Consider the following 24,324-nt stretch of genomic DNA (forward strand, 5'->3'; position numbering starts at 1 on the left):
GGTATTAAAATGTGCATTTCACATTGTTCTCTCTACGTACTGGCCTTTAAGTAAACAGTAATAGAGAATATAAGGAGGACTTTGTGTGAATAATTAGATAGATTAAGTATTCTCTCCCTGCAAGATCAGCCCACTGTATTGGGTTTTAGTTATAAGGTTGTAGTTATTTCATATACTAAAATATACCTAAAGGAACATGTTCTCAAACATTTTAAACTCTGCAGCTGGTATAACAAGTAACTGGAAACCAATTGTATAGTACTTTTACTAAATTTACCTCATACTCTGTATTGACACTGGTCCTGAACATACAGTATGTACACTTTATTCACACAAAAGTAAAACATCAAGATGCGCACTTACAGACTTCACCCTCAAACATATGAGGTATGTAATGACATGTTCATATAGATGTCCACCAATAAAGCGGGGTTCCACACTTAAGGTACTGTGAGACTCCAATAATCCCTTGTCACACTGTGTCTGTTTAGCCCACTGTAGGAAAAACACTGACCAGTGTTTTTCACTTTATACTGTCATGCTGAAAAACGCTTGTAGCGTTATATTCCCACAGTCACACTGTTATAAATGCTCACAGGGCTAAAATAAGTTGAAGGGACAATAGGTAATAAGGTACCAATACAGGAGGAGGTAAATACCGTGGCAGCGGGTATCCTATGTTAGAAAGCCGGCTTGGATCCACCGCTGCTCACAGTTCACCGATATCCTCCGTCTATGAGATGGGCGTGGCCTTACGCGTTTCGTTGGGCTCCTCCCAGCTTTCCTACAGTGGGCTAAACGGACACAGTGTGACAAGGGATTATTGGAGTCTCACAGTACCTTAAGTGTGGAACCCCGCTTTATTGGTGGACATCTATATGAACATGTCATTACATACCTCATATGTTTGAAGGTGAAGTCTGTAAGTGCGCATCTTGATGTTTTACTTTTGTGTGAATAAAGTGTAAATTATCTTTTAAATCTGCACTTAGATTGGTGTTTTTCTCCCCCGGCTGCGCTCCATACCCCCTTTCTGTATCTACAGATTTTTTCTCTCATATACTACTTCTCACGGAGATCACACCAGTGATCGGAAGGGAGCTGCACGGCGGACACCAAAAGACAGGAACGTTCTTAAAAGGGAAGTTACAAGCATTTGTTTTATTTTGAAAGACATTATTTTTTCCAGAAAAGAAACTGCACAAGATTTTTGGACTTTTATAGGACATTTTATTACCGTGTGCATTGTTACTGTTGCTTTTCTGGTAGTTGTTTTAAACGGCTTTGTAGCATAAGCATTACTTTTGCATTCCTGATGTGTTTATTTTTATCGGTGTATTTTTTAGTGGGGCAATATTGACCCTTGGGTCTCTTTTTTTCTTTCCTTAAATAACTGGTATAGTTTTCTCGTGGCGCTACCTAAGTACTTTGCTCTTTTCTCTGTTCTATGAAGGGGGTATGTTATTTAACGTCGTGTTACTATATTAATAAATATTCAGTAGCTACACTGTGACATTCGCCCGCTCACCTCCTTCTTGAGCTTTCTGTAGGGAACTAAGGAACAAGGCGGCTGCTTCAGATATTGTGATGGGGTTTGCGTTTCGGCTGCGCGTCTCTAGAAAAGGACAGAAAATATAGCAGATTAAGACACATATGATCAGTATATTTTTCAGAAATACACAGCTTCTTCTTGTTTTTTATTCACGTTTTCCATGAATGTAACAAATCGAAAACATACACAGAATATAAACATGCAAGCATGTTTACATACATACACATATATATACATACATGCATGAATACTTATTTATACACATGCATACACATGCATACTTGCATACATACATACACACATATACATACACGCATACATACATATACACATATATACATACATGCATGAATACTTATTTACACACATACATACACACATATATACATACACACATGCATACTTACATACTTAGATACATACATGCATACTTGCATACATACATACATGCATACATGCATGCATACATACATACATGCATACTTACATACAAAATTCATTAAAATTATGGTGGAGATAAACATCTGAGATTAAAATCCTCCATGTCTCAAAAGTAAATCAATACAAAATGTTTGCATAGGAAATTAGCACATCCAGGCAAGTTCCCCACTTGCTTCTCCCCAGTAAAACTCCATGTACACTATTACTAATGCACAAGAGGATTCTGGGTAAGATATGCAAATTAAATATTTAAAATCACTGCTAGACAACCTGTTTCGTTCTTTTTAGAACTCTTTAGTATTAGATAGATTTCTGATTGCTGCTTAGGTAAAGCTAATTTTAGGGTTAAAACAAAATGTATGCTTACCTGATAAATTTATTTCTTCAAGATATGGTCCACAGATTCATCTTAATTACTGTTGGGAATATCACTCCTGGCCAGCAGGAGGAGGCAAAGAGCACCACAGATAAACTGTTAAGTATCACTCCCTTACCCACAACCCCCAGTCATTTGACCAAAAGGAAATGGAGAAAAGGAGAAACACAAGATGCAGAGGTGTCTGAGGTGTAGCCAAAAAAACTGTCTTTAAAACAAAAAGGGTGGGTCCGTGAACTCACCATATATTGAAGAAATACATTTATCAAGTAAGCATCAATTTTGTTTTCTTCCTAAGATATGGTGAGTCCACGGGTTCATCTTTATTACTGTTGGGAACCAATACCCAAGCTAGAGGACACAGATGAATAGTGGGGGATAAAAACAAGCATGCCTAAACAGAAGGCACCACCGCTTGAAGAACCTTTCTCCCAAAAGCTGCCTCAGCAGAGGCAAAAATATCCAATCTGTAAAATTTGGAAAAAGTACGTAAAGCAAACCAAATTGCAGCCTTGCAAATTTGCTCCATGGAAGCTTAATCCTTAAGAAACCAAGAAAAAACACCCTGGTGGAATGAGCCATAATTTTCTCTGGAAGTTGCTTCCCATCAGACTTATATGCTATATGAATCACACTTCGCAAACAAAAAGAAAGAGTAGAAGCAGAAGCTTTCTGACCTCTACGTTTCCCAGAAAAACAACAAAAAGAGCAGAATACTTGCAAAAGTCCCGCCTCCAAATAGAATTTAAGAGCACGAACCACATCCAAAATGTGTAACAGACGATCTTTCACCGAAGAAGGCTCGGACACAGAGATGGAACAACGATATTCTGATTAATATTTCTATAAGAAAACACTTTAGGAGGAAACCTAACTTAGTACGAATAACCACCTTATCCACATGAAAAATAAGATAAGGAGAATCAAACTGCAAAACTGAGAATTCAGAGACTCTCCGCGCAAAGGAGATATCCAAAAGAAATAAAACCTTCCAAGATAACAACTTAATGTCTACGGAATGCTAAAACGGAGCCTTCAGCAAAAATTTAAGAACAAGATTAAGTCTCCAAGGTGGAGCAACAGGTTTAAACACAGGCCTGATTCTGACAAAGGCCTGACAAAATGCTTGAACATCTGGCATATCTGCCAAAACTTGATGTAACAAAACAGATAAAGCTGAAATATGACCCTTAGAGTTCTAATGGATAACCCTACTCCAAGAGTGCAAGAGTAGCCCTCGGATTCACACCAATAAAAAAATACCCGCCATATATTTTGGCAACGTTTTGAGTAACAGGCTTATGTGCCTGAATCATGGTCTCAATGACTGATTTAGAGAACCCACGCTTAGACAGAATCAAGCGTTCAATCTCCAAGCAGTCAGCTTCAGAGAAATGAGATTTGGATGAAGGAATGGACCCTGAAGTAGAAGGTCCTTCTTCAAAGACAGTCTCCATGGAGGTAGAGAGGACATCTCCACTAGATCTGCATACCAGATCCTTTGAGGCCAAGCCAGAGCAATTAGAATCACTGATGCTCTCTCCTGTTTGAGAAGAGCATTAACTTGTAGAAGCAAAGCAAACCAAGGGAATAGGCAAGCCATCCTGAAGTTCCAAGGTACTGCCTACGCATCTATCAGGAAGACCTGAGGATCCCTCAACCTGGAGCAGTACTTTGGAAGCTTGGCATTCTGTCAAGATGCCATGAGATCTAACTCAGGTACCCCCCATTTGGAAGTTAACCTAGAGAACACCTCCGGATGGAGTTCCCCCCTCCCCAGGACGAATTGTCTGCCTGCTCAGGAATTCGCTTCCCAGTTGTCCACTCCTGGACTGTGAATGGCAGAGAGACAGCAACTGTGAGCTTCCAGCCACCGAATGATCTCCAAGCAGTCCGATCCACCTCCTTCATAGCTAAGGAACTCCTAGTTCCCCCCTGGTGGTTGATGTAAGTCACTGAGGGTATGTCGTTTGACTGTAATCTGATGAACTGGGCCACAGACGGTTGAGGTCAAACCATCAGAGCGATGAAAATATTCCTCAGCTCCAGAATGTTGGATAGTGAGAGTGGACTCCTCCCGGAACCAAGATCCCTGCACCCTTAAAGAGTCCCATACTGCTCCCCAGCCCAACAGGCTGGCATCCATTGTCACAATCACCCAGGAAGGTCTTAGAAAGCAAGTACCCTGAGACAGGTGCTCCTGAGAGATCCACCAAGGGAAAGAGTCTTTCGTCTTCTGATCTAGGACTATCTTTTAAAACAGATCCGCATCATCTCTATTCCATTGTCTGAGCATGCGCAACTGCAGAGCTCTCAGATGAAGTCGAGCAAGGGGGACAATGTCCATGGAAGCCACCATCAGGCCAATTACTTCCATACATTGAGCTACTGAAGGATGTACAGCAGTCTGAAGTGACCGGCAGGAGGAAAGAATCTTTGCTATTCTGACCTCAGACAGAAAAATAGTCATCAGAACGGAATCTGCTATTGTCCATAGGAAAACTACACTTGTAGCTGGAACCAGGGAGCTTTTCTCCGAATACACTTTCCATCCATGAGATCGAAGAAAGACAACAACATCTCTATGTGAGATTTTGCTTGAGGAAAAGATGGCGCTTGAACTAAAATATTGTTCAGATAAGGAGCCACCGCAATGCCCCTTGACCGGATCACAGCCAAGAGGGCCCCTATAACCTTTTGAGAATATTCTGGGAGCTTTGGCAAGTCCAAACGGAAGGGCCACATGAAAAATGTTTGTCTAGTAAGGCAAACTCAGGATTTTGTGATGATCCCTGTAAGCGGAACATGAAGGTACGTATCTACCACACCCAGTGTTCCCAGATGGACTCCCATCCAGGTACTGACCGGGCCAGACTCTACTAAATTACAGAGATCAGATGGGATTGGGTACATTCAGAGTAGAAAGAGAGTAGACCCTTATATCTATGGCCGTCATGAATTGACTTTCCTGCCCTCAAGGAAGAAAAGTGCAAATAGTCTCCATCATGAAGGATGGAACTCTGAAAAATTAGAATAGACATTCCTAGTCAAGAATAGGATGGAAATCCCTTCTAATTTGAGAACCAAAATTAGGTTCGAGAAAATAGCCGAGGCCATGTACCTGAGATGAGACTAGAACTATTACTCCCAGGAATGAGAGATCTTGCACACATCAAGAACACTTTTCTTTCATCTGGTCAGCAGATATTCTAGAACACTGAATTCTTCTCCACCCGAAAGACAGCTGTTAGGACTGCCAGTCTCGGTCCAAACAAGGTCTCACCCTTGTAAGGAATTGCCAGAAGCTTAATTTGGAGTAAAAATTAAAAATATTCCAAATATGGACACTGTTGACACATGTCTTGGTCCGATTGAATATTGAACCTGCATCTGCAGTGTTATAAAGGCTAGGCTGTGCCACTAAGCCTCGCTCCAGATGATCAACAACCTCCTGCTTCTTAACCATTGATCTGCAAGGAGCAACTATTCTCCATAGGAATCAAAGTTTTCTGAGCCAAAGTAAAAATGATCTCTTCTACATAAGGCACTGTGCATTATAATGAAGTCAGTTACAGGAAAAACCTGAAAAAGTTTTCATAGCACGTCAATAACATGCCCTCAAAGGATCTTAGAAATTTTACTAAACTTCTAAGTGTTGACAATGACAAAGTATCCATGTCGTTCAGTAGCTAAAACCTCCAAAACATACAAGAGGTGTTCCCGCATACATCTGAAGGCACTTTCCTTTAGAGGAAGGAATTATACTGTCCGAGTCTGAGACTTTTCCCTCAGAAACTACTGGCGACTCCTCCTCACACTTACTTAGGAGAGAGAAAACCTGTGTAGCAGAATGAGGAACAGACATCTTACCATCTGAATCTTAAGTGTCCTCTTGCGTTCATCCTGTAGAAAGGAAAGGCAGATAAGCCGCAGATATTTAAGAGAATATCTGAGCTGCAAATTCTGCAGACAAATACACTCCTCCAGGAGATTGAGAGGAACTGCAGGGAACTGCATGTGACACCATAAAGGCTTGGGACATTTAAGGAGAAAGCTGTGGCTATGCCTAAACAGCATTATCCTGTGAGACATGAGGCTCAGAGTGCAATATCTATCTGTATCTCAGAAATGCACAGACATTTATAAAACTGTCTAAACATTTTTCAGAGGTCAAGAGGCTCCAAAACAAGGACATCCTTAATCTGAAAAATGCATCTAAAATGAAGGGGACAGAAATGTTTAAACAGAAACAATTGGTCCACAATTCTTTATCCCAGATAGGCACCCCTAGAAGGAACATCTTTATTATGAAAAAGTTGTATCCAATAATAAGGACATCAATGTTTACACAAACACAATAAGTCCGCAAGGGCCAGCAAATTATACAACTGGGCTGTGAAAATACCTCACTATGTTGATAAATCCTTAACGTAAGAATTAACATGTCATATACACATATAAGTAACTATCAAGAACGTGTTCACACTGAACCCGTGTTAATATGCACCATTTGCAAGTAGCTACTTAAACAAGTGAAAGAAAAGACTAACTGTGTCTCCATTTTCACTGTCATTGTAGCCTAAGAACGCCGCTTCGTTCCAGACAGAGAACTAGATAAGAACCTGATTCATTGACAGGCCAAAATTGCGCCTCTCTGATTCCTAAAGGGGAAGAAGAAGGGGGGGGGGGGGCAAGAAAAAACGGCATAGAAATGAAGCGCACATTCACCGCACTTCATTCTGCCGAAAATAAATTACTAGGGGAAATGAAAAGGCGGGATATTAGGTAATAAATAAGACACCGCTCTCAAAAGATAAACGGTTGATTAGCCCCTGTAAAAGGCGAGCTCTATAAATGGCGTGCTCCAAACTGTCGCTATTCCAAAACTGCATTAAACACTTAAAAATGGCAGATTAACCTAGCTACAGTAACACTCTTAGAACCGTACCTAAGATCTGTATTTAAAGACTCAAAAAAACATGAACCACAGAGGTAATTCCCAAAGAAAACATCAATAACAATATGAATTAAAAAAATTTAATGAGCCCCATAAATGAGTTAATCCTTTCATACGCATAAAAGGAACAAACTCAAGTCTCCAGTCACAATCTATAAAGTGTCTGCAGACTGCCTGTAATAAATCCTACTAAGGATTCTTGAAGTCCCATTAAAAAGCAGAGAGTTAAATTTATTCTGAACTCTGAAGTGCAAATCTCCTTACCTAGAAGACAAATTGCACTTACCTGCATCTAGCTGTCTGGCAGGAGGACAGGTCACAGGGCATGGAAGGACACATCTCCTCACAGAAAGCCTGTAGAAAAAGAAAGATCAGAGACAACTACTTTGGCTTTCTACACCATGAGCAGAAAGGTGTTAGGAAAACGCAGCAAGGCCCACCTTACAAGTTCCCAACTGCTTTAAAGCCACCACTACCCTACTGGAAAGACTAACGTGGAGTACGGCTAGACCCATCCTTTAAAAGAAAGGGGAAAGATCAAAGTACTACTCTGTTTTCAAAATAACAAACTCTTGACTGAAGTGAAATAAATCCAATATTCTTCAGACACCAAAAACTTCACCACCTCCATGCATCAGAGGCAAAGAGAATGACTGGGGGTTGTGGGTAAGGGAGTGATACTGTGGTGCTCTTTGCCTTCTCCTGCTGGCCAGGAGTGATATTCCCAACAGTAATTAAGATAAACCCGTGGACTCAAAATATTTTAGGAAGAAATCAAAATTAATTAAAATTATGGTGGAGATAAAAGTCTGAGATTAAAATCCTCCATGTCTCAAAAGTAAATCAATACAATTTTTGTGTATAGGAAATTAGCACATGCAGGCAAGTTCCCCGCTTGCTTTTCCCCAGTAAAACTCCATGTACACTGTTACCAATGAAAAAGAAGATTCTGGATAAGATATGCACATTAGATATGCAAAAGCTCAGATTTTTTACTTCAAATACTGTTTTAACACAGCGATCCCTTAATAGGGTTATTGCAGCAATACAGAAAACACTGGTAGGCTGTCTAGCAGTGATTTCTGTATTGCTGCAATAACCCTATTAAGGTAACGCTGTGTTAAAACACTGTTTGAAGCAAAAAATCTGAGCTTTTGCATATCTAATTTGCATATCTTACCCATAATCCTCTTGCGCATTGGTAACAGTATACATGGAGTTTTACTGGGGAAAAGCAAGCAGGGACTTTGCCTGGATGTGCTAATTTCCTATGCAAACAAATTGTATTGATTTACTTGCATACATACCTACATATATACATACATGCATTCTTACACACATACATACTTACATAAACACATATATACATACATGCATACTTACATACACAAATGCAAATGTATACCAACATACATGAATACTTACACATAAATACATGTATCATGACCAGCACATACTACAGCCTACACATAAATACATACACACACATATATACATAGATACTTACACACACACACATATATATATATATATACATACATACACACATACATATATACTGTACATATATATATATATATATATATATATATATACACATACTTGCATACACACATATATACATAGATGCATACACACAAACACATGTACCATGACCAGAACATATGTTACAGGACATCATTAAGTTGAAAAGTCACCCAGCCGGTGTTACTACATCATGGTCAGTATTTCTATGGTTAAGGTCAATAATAATTAATAAATATAGATATAAAGGTTCTATTATGTTGAAACTTCTAAACATGTTGGAATCTTGTTTTAAACAAATGATCATTTAACTCAGCCTCATCAGCTTTATTTTGTGGATTATGCAAATATATGCTAATTTTTATGGTCTATATAATTTTCCCAGAAAGGTGCCACCCCTAGTCAGTGGTGCCAGGAAACCTCAGCAGAGCCTGGGTGCCTTTACACCAGGCTGGTTCTGTGTCATTGGGATGTGCTTGACTGGATCTGCAGAAATAACGTAACCCCTCAAGGCAGCTGAATTTACTGTATCACACACACTGACTGTGCTCCACTGTGCTCCACTAAACACAAGTGCCAACCTGAAAACCCAAAGCAAACATTACACTGGAGGCCCTGTGACATCACTAAACACAAGTGCCAACCTGAAAACCCAAAGCAAACATCACACTGGAGGCCCTGTGACATCACTAAACACAAGTGCCAACCTGAAAACCCAAAGCAAACGTCACACTGGAGGCCCTGTGACATCACTAAACACAAGTGTCAACCTGAGAAGCACAAAGCAAATGTCACACTGGAGGCCCTGTGACATCACTAAACACAAGTGTCAACCTGAGAAGCACAAAGCAAATGTCACACTGGAGGCCCTGTGATATCACTAAACACAAGTGCCAACCTGAGAAGCACAAAGCAAACGTCACACTGGAGGCCCTGTGACATCACCAAACACAAGTGCCAACCTGACAAGCGCAAAGCAAACATCACACTGGAGGCCCTGTGACATCACTAAACACAAGTGCCAACCTGAGAAGCACAAAGCAAACGTCACACTGGAGGCCCTGTGACATCACCAAACACAAGTGCCAACCTGACAAGCGCAAAGCAAACATCACACTGGAGGCCCTGTGACATCACTAAACACAAGTGCCAACCTGAAAACCAAAAGCAAACATCACACTGGAGGCCCTGTGACATCACTAAACACAAGTGCCAACCTGAAAACCCAAAGCAAACGTCACACTGGAGGCCCTGTGACATCACTAAACACAAGTGTCAACCTGAGAAGCACAAAGCAAATGTCACACTGGAGGCCCTGTGACATCACTAAACACAAGTGCCAACCTGAGAAGCACAAAGCAAACGTCACACTGGAGGCCCTGTGACATCACCAAACACAAGTGCCAACCTGAGAAGCACAAAGCAAACGTCACACTGGAGGCCCTGTGACATCACCAAACACAAGTGCCAACCTGACAAGCGCAAAGCAAACATCACACTGGAGGCCCTGTGACATCACTAAACACAAGTGCCAACCTGAGAAGCACAAAGCAAACATCACACTGGAGGTCCTGTGACATCACTAAACACAAGTGCCAACCTGAGAAGCACAAAGCAAACATCACACTGGAGGCCCTGTGACATCACTAAACACAAGTGCCAACCTGAGAAGCACAAAGCAAATGTCACACTGGAGGCCCTGTGACATCACTAAACACAAGTGCCAACCTGACAAGCGCAAAGCAAACATCACAATGGAGGCCCTATGACATCACCAAACACAAGTGCCAACCTGACAAGCGCAAAGCAAACATCACAATGGAGGCCCTATGACATCACCAAACACAAGTGCCAACCTGAGAAGCACAAAGCAAACGTCACACTGGAGGCCCTGTGACATCACTAAACACAAGTGCCAACCTGAGAAGCACAAAGCAAACGTCACACTGGAGGTCCTGTGACATCACCAAACACAAGTGCCAACCTGACAAGCGCAAAGCAAACATCACACTGGAGGCCCTGTGACATCACCAAACACAAGTGCCAACCTGAGAACCCAAAGCAAATGTCACACTGGAGGCCCTGTGACATCACCAAACACAAGTGCCAACCTGAGAAGGACAAAGCAAACGTCACACTGGAGGCCCTGTGACATCACTAAGCACAAGTGCCAACCTGAGAAGCACAAAGCAAACATCACACTGGAGGCCCTGTGACATCACTAAACACAAGTGCCAACCTGAAAACCCAAAGCAAACATCACACTGGAGGCCCTGTGACATCACTAAACACAAGTGCTAACCTGAGAAGCACAAAGCAAACGTCATACTGGAGGCCCTGTGACATCACTAAACACAAGTGCTAACCTGAAAACCCAAAGCAAACGTCACACTGGAGGCCCTGTGACATCACTAAACACAAGTGCTAACCTGAGAAGCACAAAGCAAACGTCATACTGGAGGCCCTGTGACATCACCAAACACAAGTGCCAACCTGAGAAGCACAAAGCAAACGTCACACTGGAGGCCCTGAGACATCACTAAACACAAGTGCCAACCTGAAAACCCAAAGCAAACATCACACTGGAGGCCCTGTGACATCACCAAACACAAGTGCCAACCTGAGAAGCTCAAAGCAAATGTCACACTGGAGGCCCTGTGACATTACCAAACACAAGTGCCAACCTGAGAAGCCCAAAGCAAATGTCCCACTGGAGGCCCTGTGACATCAAACACAAGTGCCAACCTGAGAAGCACAAAGCAAACGTCCCACTGGAGGCCCTGTGACATCACTAAACACAAGTGCCAACCTGAGAAGCACAAAGCAAACATCACACTGGAGGCCCTGTGACATCACTAATCACAAGTGCCAACCTGAGAAGCACAAAGCAAATGTCAAACTGGAGGCCCTGTGACATCACTAAACACAAGTGCCAATCTGAAAACACAAAGCAAACATCACAGTGGAGGCCCTGTGCTTTGGGTTCTCAGGTTGGCACTTGTGTTTAGTGATGTCACAGGGCCTCCAGTGTGATGTTTGCTTTGGGTTCTCAGGTTGGCACTTGTGTTTGGTGATGTCAAACATCACACTGGAGGCCCTGTGACATCACTAAACACAAGTGCCAACCTGAGAACCCCAAGCAAACGTCACACTGGAGGCCCTGTGACATCACCAAACACAAGTGCCAACCTGAGAAGCCCAAAGCAAACATCACACTGGAGGCCCTGTGACATCACCAAACACAACTGCCAACCTGAGAAGCACAAAGCAAACGTCACACTGGAGGCCCTGTGACATCACTAAACACAAGTGCCAACCTGAGAAGCACAAAGCAAACGTCACACTGGAGGCCCTGTGACATCACCAAACACAAGTGCCAATCTGAGAAGCACAAAGCAAACGTCACACTGGGGGCCTTGTGACATCACTAAACACAAGTGCCAACCTGAGAACCCAAAGCAAACATCACACTGGAGGCCCTGTGACATCACTAAACACAAGTGCCAACCTGAGAACCCCAAGCAAACGTCACACTGGAGGCCCTGTGACATCACCAAACACAAGTGCCAACCTGAGAAGCCCAAAGCAAACATCACACTGGAGGCCCTGTGACATCACCAAACACAAGTGCCAACCTGAGAAGCCCAAAGCAAACATCACACTGGAGGCCCTGTGACATCACCAAACACAAGTGCCAACCTGAGAAGCACAAAGCAAACATCACACTGGAGGCCCTGTGACATCACCAAACACAAGTGCCAACCTGAGAACCCAAAGCAAATGTCACACTGGAGGCCCTGTGACATCACCAAACACAAGTGCCAACCTGAGAAGGACAAAGCAAACGTCACACTGGAGGCCCTGTGACATCACTAAGCACAAGTGCCAACCTGAGAAGCACAAAGCAAACATCACACTGGAGGCCCTGTGACATCACTAAACACAAGTGCCAACCTGAAAACCCAAAGCAAACATCACACTGGAGGCCCTGTGACATCACTAAACACAAGTGTCAACCTGAGAACCCAAAGCAAATGTCACACTGGAGGCCCTGTGACATCACTAAACACAAGTGCCAACCTGAGAAGCACAAAGCAAACGTCACACTGGAGGCCCTGTGACATCACTAAACACAAGTGCTAACCTGAGAAGCACAAAGCAAACGTCATACTGGAGGCCCTGTGACATCACCAAACACAAGTGCCAACCTGAGAAGCACAAAGCAAACGTCACACTGGAGGCCCTGAGACATCACTAAACACAAGTGCCAACCTGAAAACCCAAAGCAAACATCACACTGGAGGCCCTGTGACATCACCAAACACAAGTGCCAACCTGAGAAGCTCAAAGCAAATGTCCCACTGGAGGCCCTGTGACATCAAACACAAGTGCCAACCTGAGAAGCACAAAGCAAACGTCCCACTGGAGGCCCTGTGACATCACTAAACACAAGTGCCAACCTGAGAAGCACAAAGCAAACATCACACTGGAGGCCCTGTGACATCACTAATCACAAGTGCCAACCTGAGAAGCACAAAGCAAATGTCAAACTGGAGGCCCTGTGACATCACTAAACACAAGTGCCAATCTGAAAACACAAAGCAAACATCACAGTGGAGGCCCTGTGCTTTGGGTTCTCAGGTTGACACTTGTGTTTAGTGATGTCACAGGGCCTCTAGTGTGATGTTTGCTTTGGGTTCTCAGGTTGGCACTTGTGTTTGGTGATGTCAAACATCACACTGGAGGCCCTGTGACATCACTAAACACAAGTGCCAACCTGAGAACCCCAAGCAAACGTCACACTGGAGGCCCTGTGACATCACCAAACACAAGTGCCAACCTGAGAAGCCCAAAGCAAACATCACACTGGAGGCCCTGTGACATCACCAAACACAACTGCCAACCTGAGAAGCACAAAGCAAATGTCACACTGGAGGCCCTGTGACATCACTAAACACAAGTGCCAACCTGAGAAGCACAAAGCAAACGTCACACTGGAGGCCCTGTGACATCACCAAACACAAGTGCCAATCTGAGAAGCACAAAGCAAACGTCACACTGGGGGCCTTGTGACATCACTAAACACAAGTGCCAACCTGAGAACCCAAAGCAAACATCACACTGGAGGCCCTGTGACATCACTAAACACAAGTGCCAACCTGAGAACCCCAAGCAAACGTCACACTGGAGGCCCTGTGACATCACCAAACACAAGTGCCAACCTGAGAAGCCCAAAGCAAACATCACACTGGAGGCCCTGTGACATCACCAAACACAAGTGCCAACCTGAGAAGCCCAAAGCAAACATCACACTGGAGGCCCTGTGACATCACCAAACACAAGTGCCAACCTGAGAAGCCCAAAGCAAACATCACACTGGAGGCCCTGTGACATCACCAAACACAAGTGCCAACCTGAGAAGCCCAAAGCAAACATCACACTGGAGGCCCTGTGACATCACCAAACACAAGTGCCAACCTGAGAACCCAAACCAAACGTCACACTGGAGGCCCTGTGATATAGCAGTTACTGCAACCTGTGCTAACAGATATCTCTGTATGAATAGGCACAGGTTACAAAACAGGATATACTTTATGTCCTCAATCATCAGAATCAGGTAGGTAACAACTGGTGACATTGTGAGTTTGCTTTTATAGTTTTGTTGGGAGGTTAGTGTAAGTCTGAAGCTGCTGAACAAGTAAAACGTTAGGCAGCTACCTACTTGGCCCTATGGCACAGCCAACACTAACAATATACACATCTGCACCTAGAGGAGACATTGCAATATGCTGTTATACTGTGCTATTACCACAAAATAAGTCAAATCTTAACCCTTTAAAACTCACTCACTATCCGGTGCTTTGTGCTTCTTTACTTAAATTTAACTAAAAAACAAGATGAAAATAATTCATGTATAACATGTTTTATGCTATAATTCTGTTCTCTGGGAAAGTTCAGGCCAGCTCGCGAAAATGTGATTTACAGGTGGGGAGTTATGAGTCAGTCGATGCAAAATAAACCCATTTGAGAAACTTTAAGATTCCAATATTATTATTAATAATAATAATAATAATAATTAGTACCTCAGGGGCCTAGAGCATTTTCATCCTGAAACTTTTATTTTTAAGAAAGTTTGTGAAAACAGACAAAAACATTTTCTAAAATAAACACAAAACATTATGGTCTGTGCATGCGCAGAGCACTTTTCACCGTGGGATTAGAGAGCAGTAATATATCCGCAGGAAACACATTACCTAGCTGCAGTCTGTCATACAGATCTTTCCTTTCATCCGAGATAAACCTGCGTCCCTCTGCAAAATAAAGTTGTGTAATTACGCACTATTATCGTCATTTACTGTACGTGACTGCACACTGCAAATAAACATAGGGATGTGATGTGTCTATACTTACAAAGGTTTGTCTAATCTGCCTCTGCACACAGTCTTGCAGTCACAGTATCATTTACTGTATGTGACTGCACACTGCAAATAAACATAGGGATGCGATGTGTCTATACAAAGGTTTGTCTAATGTGCCTCCTCACACAGTCTTGCAGTCACAGTATCATTTACTGTAGGTGACTGCACACTGCATATAAACATAGGGATGTGATGTGTCTATACAAAGGTTTGTCTAATGTGCCTCTGCACACAGTCTTGCAGTCACAGTATCATTTACTATAGGTGACTGCACACTGCAAATAAACATAGGGATGTGATGTGTCTATACAAAGGTTTGTCTAATGTGCCTCTGCACACAGTCTTGCAGTCACAGTATCATTTACTATAGGTGACTGCACACTGCAAATAAACATAGGGATGTGATGTGTCTATACAAAGGTTTGTCTAATGTGCCTCTGCACACAGTCTTGCAGTCACAGTATCATTTACTATAGGTGACTGCACACTGCAAATAAACATAGGGATGTGATGTGTCTATACAAAGGTTTGTCTAATGTGCCTCTGCACACAGTCTTGCAGTCACAGTATCATTTACTATAGGTGACTGCACACTGCAAATAAACATAGGGATGTGATGTGTCTATACAAAGGTTTGTCTAATGTGCCTCTGCACACAGTCTTGCAGTCACAGTATCATTTACTATAGGTGACTGCACACTGCAAATAAACATAGGGATGTGATGTGTCTATACAAAGGTTTGTCTAATGTGCCTCTGCACACAGTCTTGCAGTCACAGTATCATTTACTATAGGTGACTGCACACTGCATATAAACATAGGGATGTGATGTGTCTATACTTACAAAGGTTTGTCTAATGTGCCTCTGCACACAGTCTTGCAGTCACAGTATCATTTACTATAGGTGACTGCACACTGCAAATAAACATAGGGATGCGATGTGTCTATACAAAGGTTTGTCTAATGTGCCTCTGCACACAGTCTTGCAGTCACAGTATCATTTACTGTAGGTGACTGCACACTGCATATAAACATAGGGATGTGATGTGTCTATACTTACAAAGGTTTGTCTAATCTGCCTCTGCACACAGTCTTGCAGTCACAGTATCATTTACTGTAGGTGACTGCACACTGCAAATAAACATAGGGATGTGATGTGTCTATACAAAGGTTTGTCTAATCTGCCTCTGCACACAGTCTTGCAGTCACAGTATCATTTACTATAGGTGACTGCACACTGCAAATAAACATAGGGATGTGATGTGTCTATACAAAGGTTTGTCTAATGTGCCTCTGCACACAGTCTTGCAGTCACAGTATCATTTACTGTAGGTGACTGCACACTGCAAATAAACATAGGGATGTGATGTGTCTATACAAAGGTTTGTCTAATCTGCCTCTTCACACAGTCTTGCAGTCACAGTATCATTTACTGTAGGTGACTGCACACTGCAAATAAACATAGGGATGTGATGTGTCTATACAAAGGTTTGTCTAATGTGCCTCTGCACACAGTCTTGCAGTCACAGTATCATTTACTGTAGGTGACTGCACACTGCAAATAAACATAGGGATGCGATGTGTCTATACTTACAAAGGTTTGTCTAATCTGCCTCTTCACACAGTCTTGCAGTCACAGTATCATTTACTGTAGGTGACTGCACACTGCAAATAAACATAGGGATGCGATGTGTCTATACAAAGGTTTGTCTAATGTGCCTCTGCACACAGTCTTGCAGTCACAGTATCATTTACTGTAGGTGACTGCACACTGCAAATAAACATAGGGATGCGATGTGTCTATACTTACAAAGGTTTGTCTAATCTGCCTCTGCACACAGTCTTGCAGTCACAGTATCATTTACTGTAGGTGACTGCACACTGCAAATAAACATAGGGATGTGATGTGTCTATACAAAGGTTTGTCTAATGTGCCTCTGCACACAGTCTTGCAGTCACAGTATCATTTACTATAGGTGACTGCACACTGCAAATAAACATAGGGATGCGATGTGTCTATACAAAGGTTTGTCTAATGTGCCTCTGCACATATTCTTGCAGTCACAGTATCATTTACTGTAGGTGACTGCACACTGCAAATAAACATAGGGATGCGATGTGTCTATACAAAGGTTTGTCTAATGTGCCTCTGCACATATTCTTGCAGTCACAGTATCATTTACTGTAGGTGACTGCACACTGCAAATAAACATAGGGATGTGATGTGTCTATACAAAGGTTTGTCTAATGTGCCTCTGCACACAGTCTTGCAGTCACAGTATCATTTACTGTAGGTGACTGCACACTGCAAATAAACATAGGGATGCGATGTGTCTATACTTATAAAGGTTTGTCTAATCTGCCTCTGCACACAGTCTTGCAGTCACAGTTTCATTTCCTGTGAACTCAGTTCCCAGGTGTACAGTTTGGAATAACCCTCCCTAAATCTACAGAACTGTATATAAAGCCTGTCCTGTTTAAGGCAAGCTGCAAACTGCTCTACTAGATCACAAGCAAATGTACTGCATTAAAGGGACAGTAAAGTCAAAATTAAACTTGCATGCTTCAGATAGGGCAGTCATTTTAAACAACTTTCTATTTTACTTTTATCATCAAATTTGCTTTATTCTCTTGGTATTGTTTGTTTTAAGCTAAACCTAGGTAGGCTCATATGCTAATTTCTAAGCCCTTGAAGGCCGCCTCATCTCATTGCATGTTGTCAGTTTTTCACAGCTAAACAGGGCTAGTTCATGTGTGCCATAAAGATAACATTTTGCTCACTCCTGTGGAGTTCATTATAAGTCAGCACTGATTGGCTAAAATACAAGTCTGTCAAAAGCACTGAAATAATGGGGCAGTCTGCAGAGGATTAGATACAGGGTAAGTACACAGGTAAAAAGTATATTAATATAACTGAGATAAGGGGCAGTCTGCAGAGGATTAGATACAAGGTAATCACACAGGTAAAAAGTATATTACTATAACTGAGATAAGGGGCAGTCTGCAGAGGCTTAGATACAGGGTAATCACACAGGTAAAAAGTATATTACTATAACTGAGATAAGGGGCAGTCTGCAGAGGCTTAGATACAGGGTAATCACACAGGTAAAAAGTATATTACTATAACTGAGATAAGGGGCAGTCTGCAGATGCTTAGATACAAGGTAATCACAGAAGTAAAAAGTATATTACTATAACTGAGATAAGGGGCAGTCTGCAGAGGCTTAGATACAAGGTAATCACAGAGGTAAAAAGTATATTACTATAACTGAGATAAGGATCAGTCTGCAGAGGCTTAGATACAAGGTAATCACAGAGGTAAAAAGTATATTACTATAACTGAGATAAGGAGCTGTTTGCAGAGGATTAGATACAGGGTAATCACACAGGTAAAAAGTATATTACTATAACTGAGATAAGGAGCCGTTTGCAGAGGATTAGATACAGGGTAATCACAGAGGTAAAAAGCATAATTTATGTAAGAACTTACCTGATAAATTCATTTCTTTCATATTAGCAAGAGTCCATGAGCTAGTGACGTATGGGATATACATTCCTACCAGGAGGGGCAAAGTTTCCCAAACCTTAAAATACACCCCTCACCACACCCACAATTCAGTTTAACGAATAGCCAAGAAGTGGGGTGATAAGAAAGGAGCGAAAGCATAAAAAATAAGGAATTGGAATAATTGTGCTTTATACAAAAAAATCATAACCACCACAAAAAGGGTGGGCCTCATGGACTCTTGCTAATATGAAAGAAATTAATTTATCAGGTAAGTTCTTACATAAATTATGTTTTCTTTCATGTAATTAGCAAGAGTCTATGAGCTAGTGACGTATGGTATAGCAGATACCCAAGATGTGGAACTTCCACGCAAGAGTCACTAGAGAGGGAGGGATAAAATAAAGACAGCCAATTCCGCTGAAAAAGTAATCCACTACCCAAATCAAAAGTTTCAATTTCTATAATGAAAAAAACTGAAATTATAAGCAGAAGAATCAAACTGAAACAGCTGCCTGAAGTACCATTCTACCAAAACTGCTTCTAAAGAAGAGAAAACATCAAAATGGTAGAATTTAGTAAAAATATGCAAAGAAGACCAAGTCATTGCTTTGCAAATCTGATCAACAGAAGCTTCATTCTTAAAAAGCCCAGGAAGTAGAAACTGACCTAGTAGAATGGGCCGTAATCCTCCTGAGACGGGGATTAACCCGACTCCAAATAAGCATGATGAATCAAAAGCTTTAACCAAGATGCCAAAGAAATGGCAGAAGCGTTCTGACCTTCCTAAAACCAGAAAAGAAAAGTCTGTCTGAAATCTGAGTAGCTTCAACATAATATTTCAAAACTCTTACCATATCCAAAGAATGTAAGAATCTTACCAAAGAATTCTTAGGATTAGGACACAAGGAAAAGACAATAATTTCTCCACTAATGTTGTTAGAACTCACAACTTTGGTGAAAATTGAAATGAGGACAGCAAAAAAACACCTTATCCTGATGAAAAAATCAGAACAAGGAGATTCACAAGAAAGAACACATAATTCAAAAACTGTTCTAGCTGAAGAGATGTCTAAAAAGAACAATACTTTCCATGAAAGTAATTAATGTCCAAAGAAAGCATATGCTCACACAGAAGAGCCTGTAAAGCCTCCATAATCAAATTAAAACTCCAAAGAGGAGAAAATAGCTTAATGACAGGCTTGATAAGAACCAAAGCCTGAACAAAACAATGAATATCAGCAATTCTTACCGTGAAACAGCACAGGAAAAGCAGAGATTTGTCCTTTCAAGGAACATGCAGACAAAACCTTATGAAGAAACTAAAAAATCCTAGGAATTCTAAAAGAATGCCAAGAGAATTCATAAGAAGAGCATCATGAGATGTAAATCTTCCATACTCGATAATAAATCCTACTAGACACAGATTTACGAGCCTGCAACATAGTATTAATCACTGAGTCAGAGAAACTTCTATGACTAAGTACTAAGCGTTACATTTTCATACCATCAAATTAATCATTTGAATTCCTGATGAAAAAAACAAATGTTAAGATATAAGGTCTGGCCTTAATGGAAGTAACCAAGATTGGCAACTGAACATCCAAACAAAAACCATATACCAAAACCTGTGTGGCCATGCTAGAGCCACCAGCCACACCAAAGATTGCTCTCTGATGATTTTGAAAATCACTCTTAAAAGAAGGACCAGAGATGAAAAAAAATATAGGCAGATTGATAATTCCAAAGAAGTGTCAATGCATACACTACTTCCGCCTGAGGATCCCCGGACCTGAATAGGCCCCTGGGAAGTTCCTTGTTTAGATGAGATACCAACAGATCTATTTCTGGAAACCCTCACGTCTGAAAAATTGAAAAACATATCTGGGTAAAAGGACCATTCTCCCGGATGAAAAGCTTGATTAACAGAGATAATCCGCTTCCCAATTGTCTATACCTGTGGAAAAAGACCACAGAAATTAGATAGGAGCTGGATTTAGCCCAAGCAAATATTCAAGATACTTCTGTCACAGCCTAAGAACTGATAGTCCCACCCTGATGATTGACATACGCCACAGTTGTGACATTGTTTGTCTGAAAAAACAATAAACGTCTCATCTTCAAAAGAAACCAAACTGAAGAACTCTGAGAATGCACGGAGTTCCAAAAATATGAAATGGTAATCTCGCCTCCTGAGATTTCCAAACCCCTTGTGCTGACAGAGATCCTCAGACAGCCTCCCAACCTAAAAGACTCACATCTGTAGAGATCATGGTCCAGGTTGAAAGAAACGAAGAGACCTGAAGAACTAAATGATGGTGATCTTAACCACCGAATCAAAGATAGTTAAACATTAGGATTCAAAGATATAAAAAGTTATATCCTAGAATCCCTGCACCATTATTCATTATAAGAAACTGGAAAGGTTTCCTAAATGAGCAAAGGGAATCGAATCCAATGCGGCAACCATGAAACCTAAAACTTCCATGCATATATAGCAACTTGAAGAAAATAATAGAGACTGAAAGTTCCGACAAACGGAACCCAATAAACTTGTCACTTGTCTATTAAAGACAAAAACATTGACACAATTTATCTGGAAACCTAAAAAAGGTGACCCTTGTGTGAGAAATCAAGGAGCTTTTGATAAAAAGATCCTCTAACCATGTCTTGAAGAAACAACAAAGTTGAATCGTATGAGATTCCACAGAATGAAAAGACTGAGCCAGTACCACAATACCGTCCAAATAAGAAACACTGAGAACCTTAAAAAGATTCTTAGAGCTGTCGCTAGACCAGAAGGAAAAGCAACAAATTGGTAATGCTTGTCAACAAAAGAGAATCTCAGAAAATAAAAATAATCTGAATGAAAACAAAAAATGAAGATATGCATCTATTGTATCTAATGTAAACAAATAATGCCATCACTGACCAAAAAGGCAGAATAAACCATATAAACACCATTCTAAAAGATGGTACACTTATATGATAATTCAAAAAGATTTTCTATCTTCGGAACAATGAATAGTCTTGAATAAAACCCCAAAACCCAGTTTCTAAAAATGGAACTGGAATAAATACCCCAGAAGACTCCAGGTCTGAGCAGCGCTTGAGCCCCAACGGGTGACCAGCCGCGCTTCACCAGTACCCAAAACATATAGGTCTGAAACACGCTTCAAGAAAGTGTTAGTCTTACTGGAATAGCTGGAATACGATAGAGAAAAAAGACTTCTCACAGATGGTTTTACTCTGAATCCTATTCTGTACCCAAAGTCTAAGAAGTTTGGACTGAATAGAACCAAACAAATTTCAAAAAAGTCTTAACCTGCCCCCTACCAGCCAAGCTGGAATAAGAATTGCACCTTCATGCAAATTTGGGGAGCAGACTCTTAAAAAGCTTAATTGAATGAAGAAAAAAACTTCCAATTATAAACATGTTACTTGGGGAAGAATTCAGGACTCCATTCCTTAGTAAGAACAGAAAACTAATATAAGCTTAAAGTTTTAGTCTTAGAACTCAATCTTAAAGGCCATAGTAACAGTTAAAGAATTGAATCCAATTATGAACCAAATAATTGATTATCTTGGAAAAAAAGAAATATGGATTTTAAAAATCAAATTAGCATTCCAAGATTGAAATCACAAAGTTCTTCTAGCTAAAATAGCTAAAGACATAGATTAAACCTCATTTGCGAAAATATTTAATAAAATGACAACACAAATGAAATTATTAGCATGTTAATTAAGTTAAAGGACCAGTCAACACACTGGACTTGCACAATCAACAAATGCAAGAAAACAAGACAATGCAAAAGCACTTAGTCTGAACTCCAAATGAGTAGTAGATTTTGTCCTTCTAACAAAGCTAAACAAATCATAATCCGATACTTGATCTTAAAGTATCCAACCAGAAAGATGAAGCAATTGCAACATCAGCCAAATAAATTACAGGTCTAAGAAAAGTACCTGAAAATAATTTCTTTAAATAAGATATGACTATCTGAAGGAAAAAAATAAATACTATTTGCTATAAGAATAATAGTATATTTAGCAGAAGTAGAGATAGCCCCATTAACTTGGGGAATCTTTCCTCAAAACTGAAAACTAACTGCCGGCAAAGAATACAATTTAAATCCTTAAAGAAGGACTAAAAGAAAATTCTCAGCCTATTCCATTCCCTAGTATAAGGAACTGGAAAAAAACCTCTAAAGAAACCAAAGAAGATAAGTAAGCAGAATTTAAATGTTAGCTAGTCTTTAAATCAAAAGAACTAGTTACTTCAATATCCAAAATAATCAACACCTTTTGAACAAAGAACAAATGTACTCTATTAAAAAATAAAAAAGTAGATTTGTTAGTGTCAATATCTGATGAAGAAAACATTTTGAATGAGAAAAAACTTCATCAACTAAAAAAGAAGTTTGAAAAAGACCTAAAAATTTTATTAGAAGGTGGAATGTCAGACAAAGCCTTTAAAATAGAATCAGAAAAATATTCTTATAAATTTTCTAAGTATATCTTGTACATAAGATGCAAAAAGAATAGCAATATATAAAGCATAAATACTAATGGATTCTGCATGTAAAAGTTTATCATGATAACTTATTACAAACCATAGCTAAAGATAAACATTCATAACATTTAAAATAAATGAACTTAGCTTTGGTAGGACTGATCTCAGTCAACAGGAATCCCTCAGCATGTTTTGATACAGGAACAGTGTACGAAAAATCTTGCAATATGTAATAGAAAAAAACAACATATAAAGCAAAATTATCAAATTCCTTAAATGACAGTTTCAGGAATGGGAAAAAATGCAAAACAAACAAGCCTCTAGCAACCAGAAGCAACAAAAAAGTGGGACTTAAATAATGTGAGAAAAAGTGGAACAAGTATGATGCCCACGTTTTTGGTGCTAAGTATGACGCCCACATTATTGGCGCTAAGTACAAAGCCCATATTTTTTGGCGCCAAGTATGACACCACATCCTCTGACGCCGAAAACGACGCCCACATTTTTTGGCGCAAAAAAAAGTCTGAACACACATGCGTCAAAAAATGACGTAACAACGAACAAACTTCCGGCGTCAACTACGGCGCCGGAAATGACAAAATTTTTGAGCCAAAAAAGTTTGTGCCAAAAATGACGCAATAAATCGAAGCATTTTCTGCCCCCGCGAGCCTAACAGCCCGCAGGGAAAAAAGTAAATTGAAAATTTTTAAGGTAAGAAAAAAATATTTATTCATATGCATTATCCCAAATAATGAAACTGACAGTCTGAATGAAGGAATACTGATTATCCTGAATTATGGCAAATATAAGTTTAAACACATATATTTAGAACTTTACATATAAAGTGCCCAACCATAGCTTAGAGTGTCACAAAAAAATAAGACCTACTTACCCCAGGACACTCATCTACATATAGTAGATAGCCAAACCAGTACTGAAACGAGAATCAGTAGAGGTAATGGTATATAAGAGTATATCGTCGATCTGAAAAGGGAGGTAGGAGAAGAAATCTCTACGACCGATAACAGAGAACCTAT

At 40.5% G+C, this 24,324-nt stretch overlaps 1 protein-coding gene across 1 annotated transcript in view; it reads right to left on the bottom strand.

Annotated features, from left to right (window-relative positions):
- The window catches only part of SPX (spexin hormone), a 44,485-nt gene that overhangs the window by 15,931 nt on the left and 4,230 nt on the right, over positions 1-24,324 (bottom strand). Inside the window, exons 4-5 of the mRNA XM_053716271.1 lie at positions 15,105-15,161; positions 1,529-1,615 (exon numbers count right to left, since the gene is read on the bottom strand). Of these exons, the coding sequence (XP_053572246.1) occupies positions 1,529-1,615; positions 15,105-15,161 (144 nt within the window). The remainder of the gene's footprint in view (positions 1-1,528; positions 1,616-15,104; positions 15,162-24,324) is intronic.

This window comes from Bombina bombina, chromosome 6, assembly GCF_027579735.1.
Source record: "Bombina bombina isolate aBomBom1 chromosome 6, aBomBom1.pri, whole genome shotgun sequence".
NCBI lineage: Eukaryota > Metazoa > Chordata > Amphibia > Anura > Bombinatoridae > Bombina > Bombina bombina.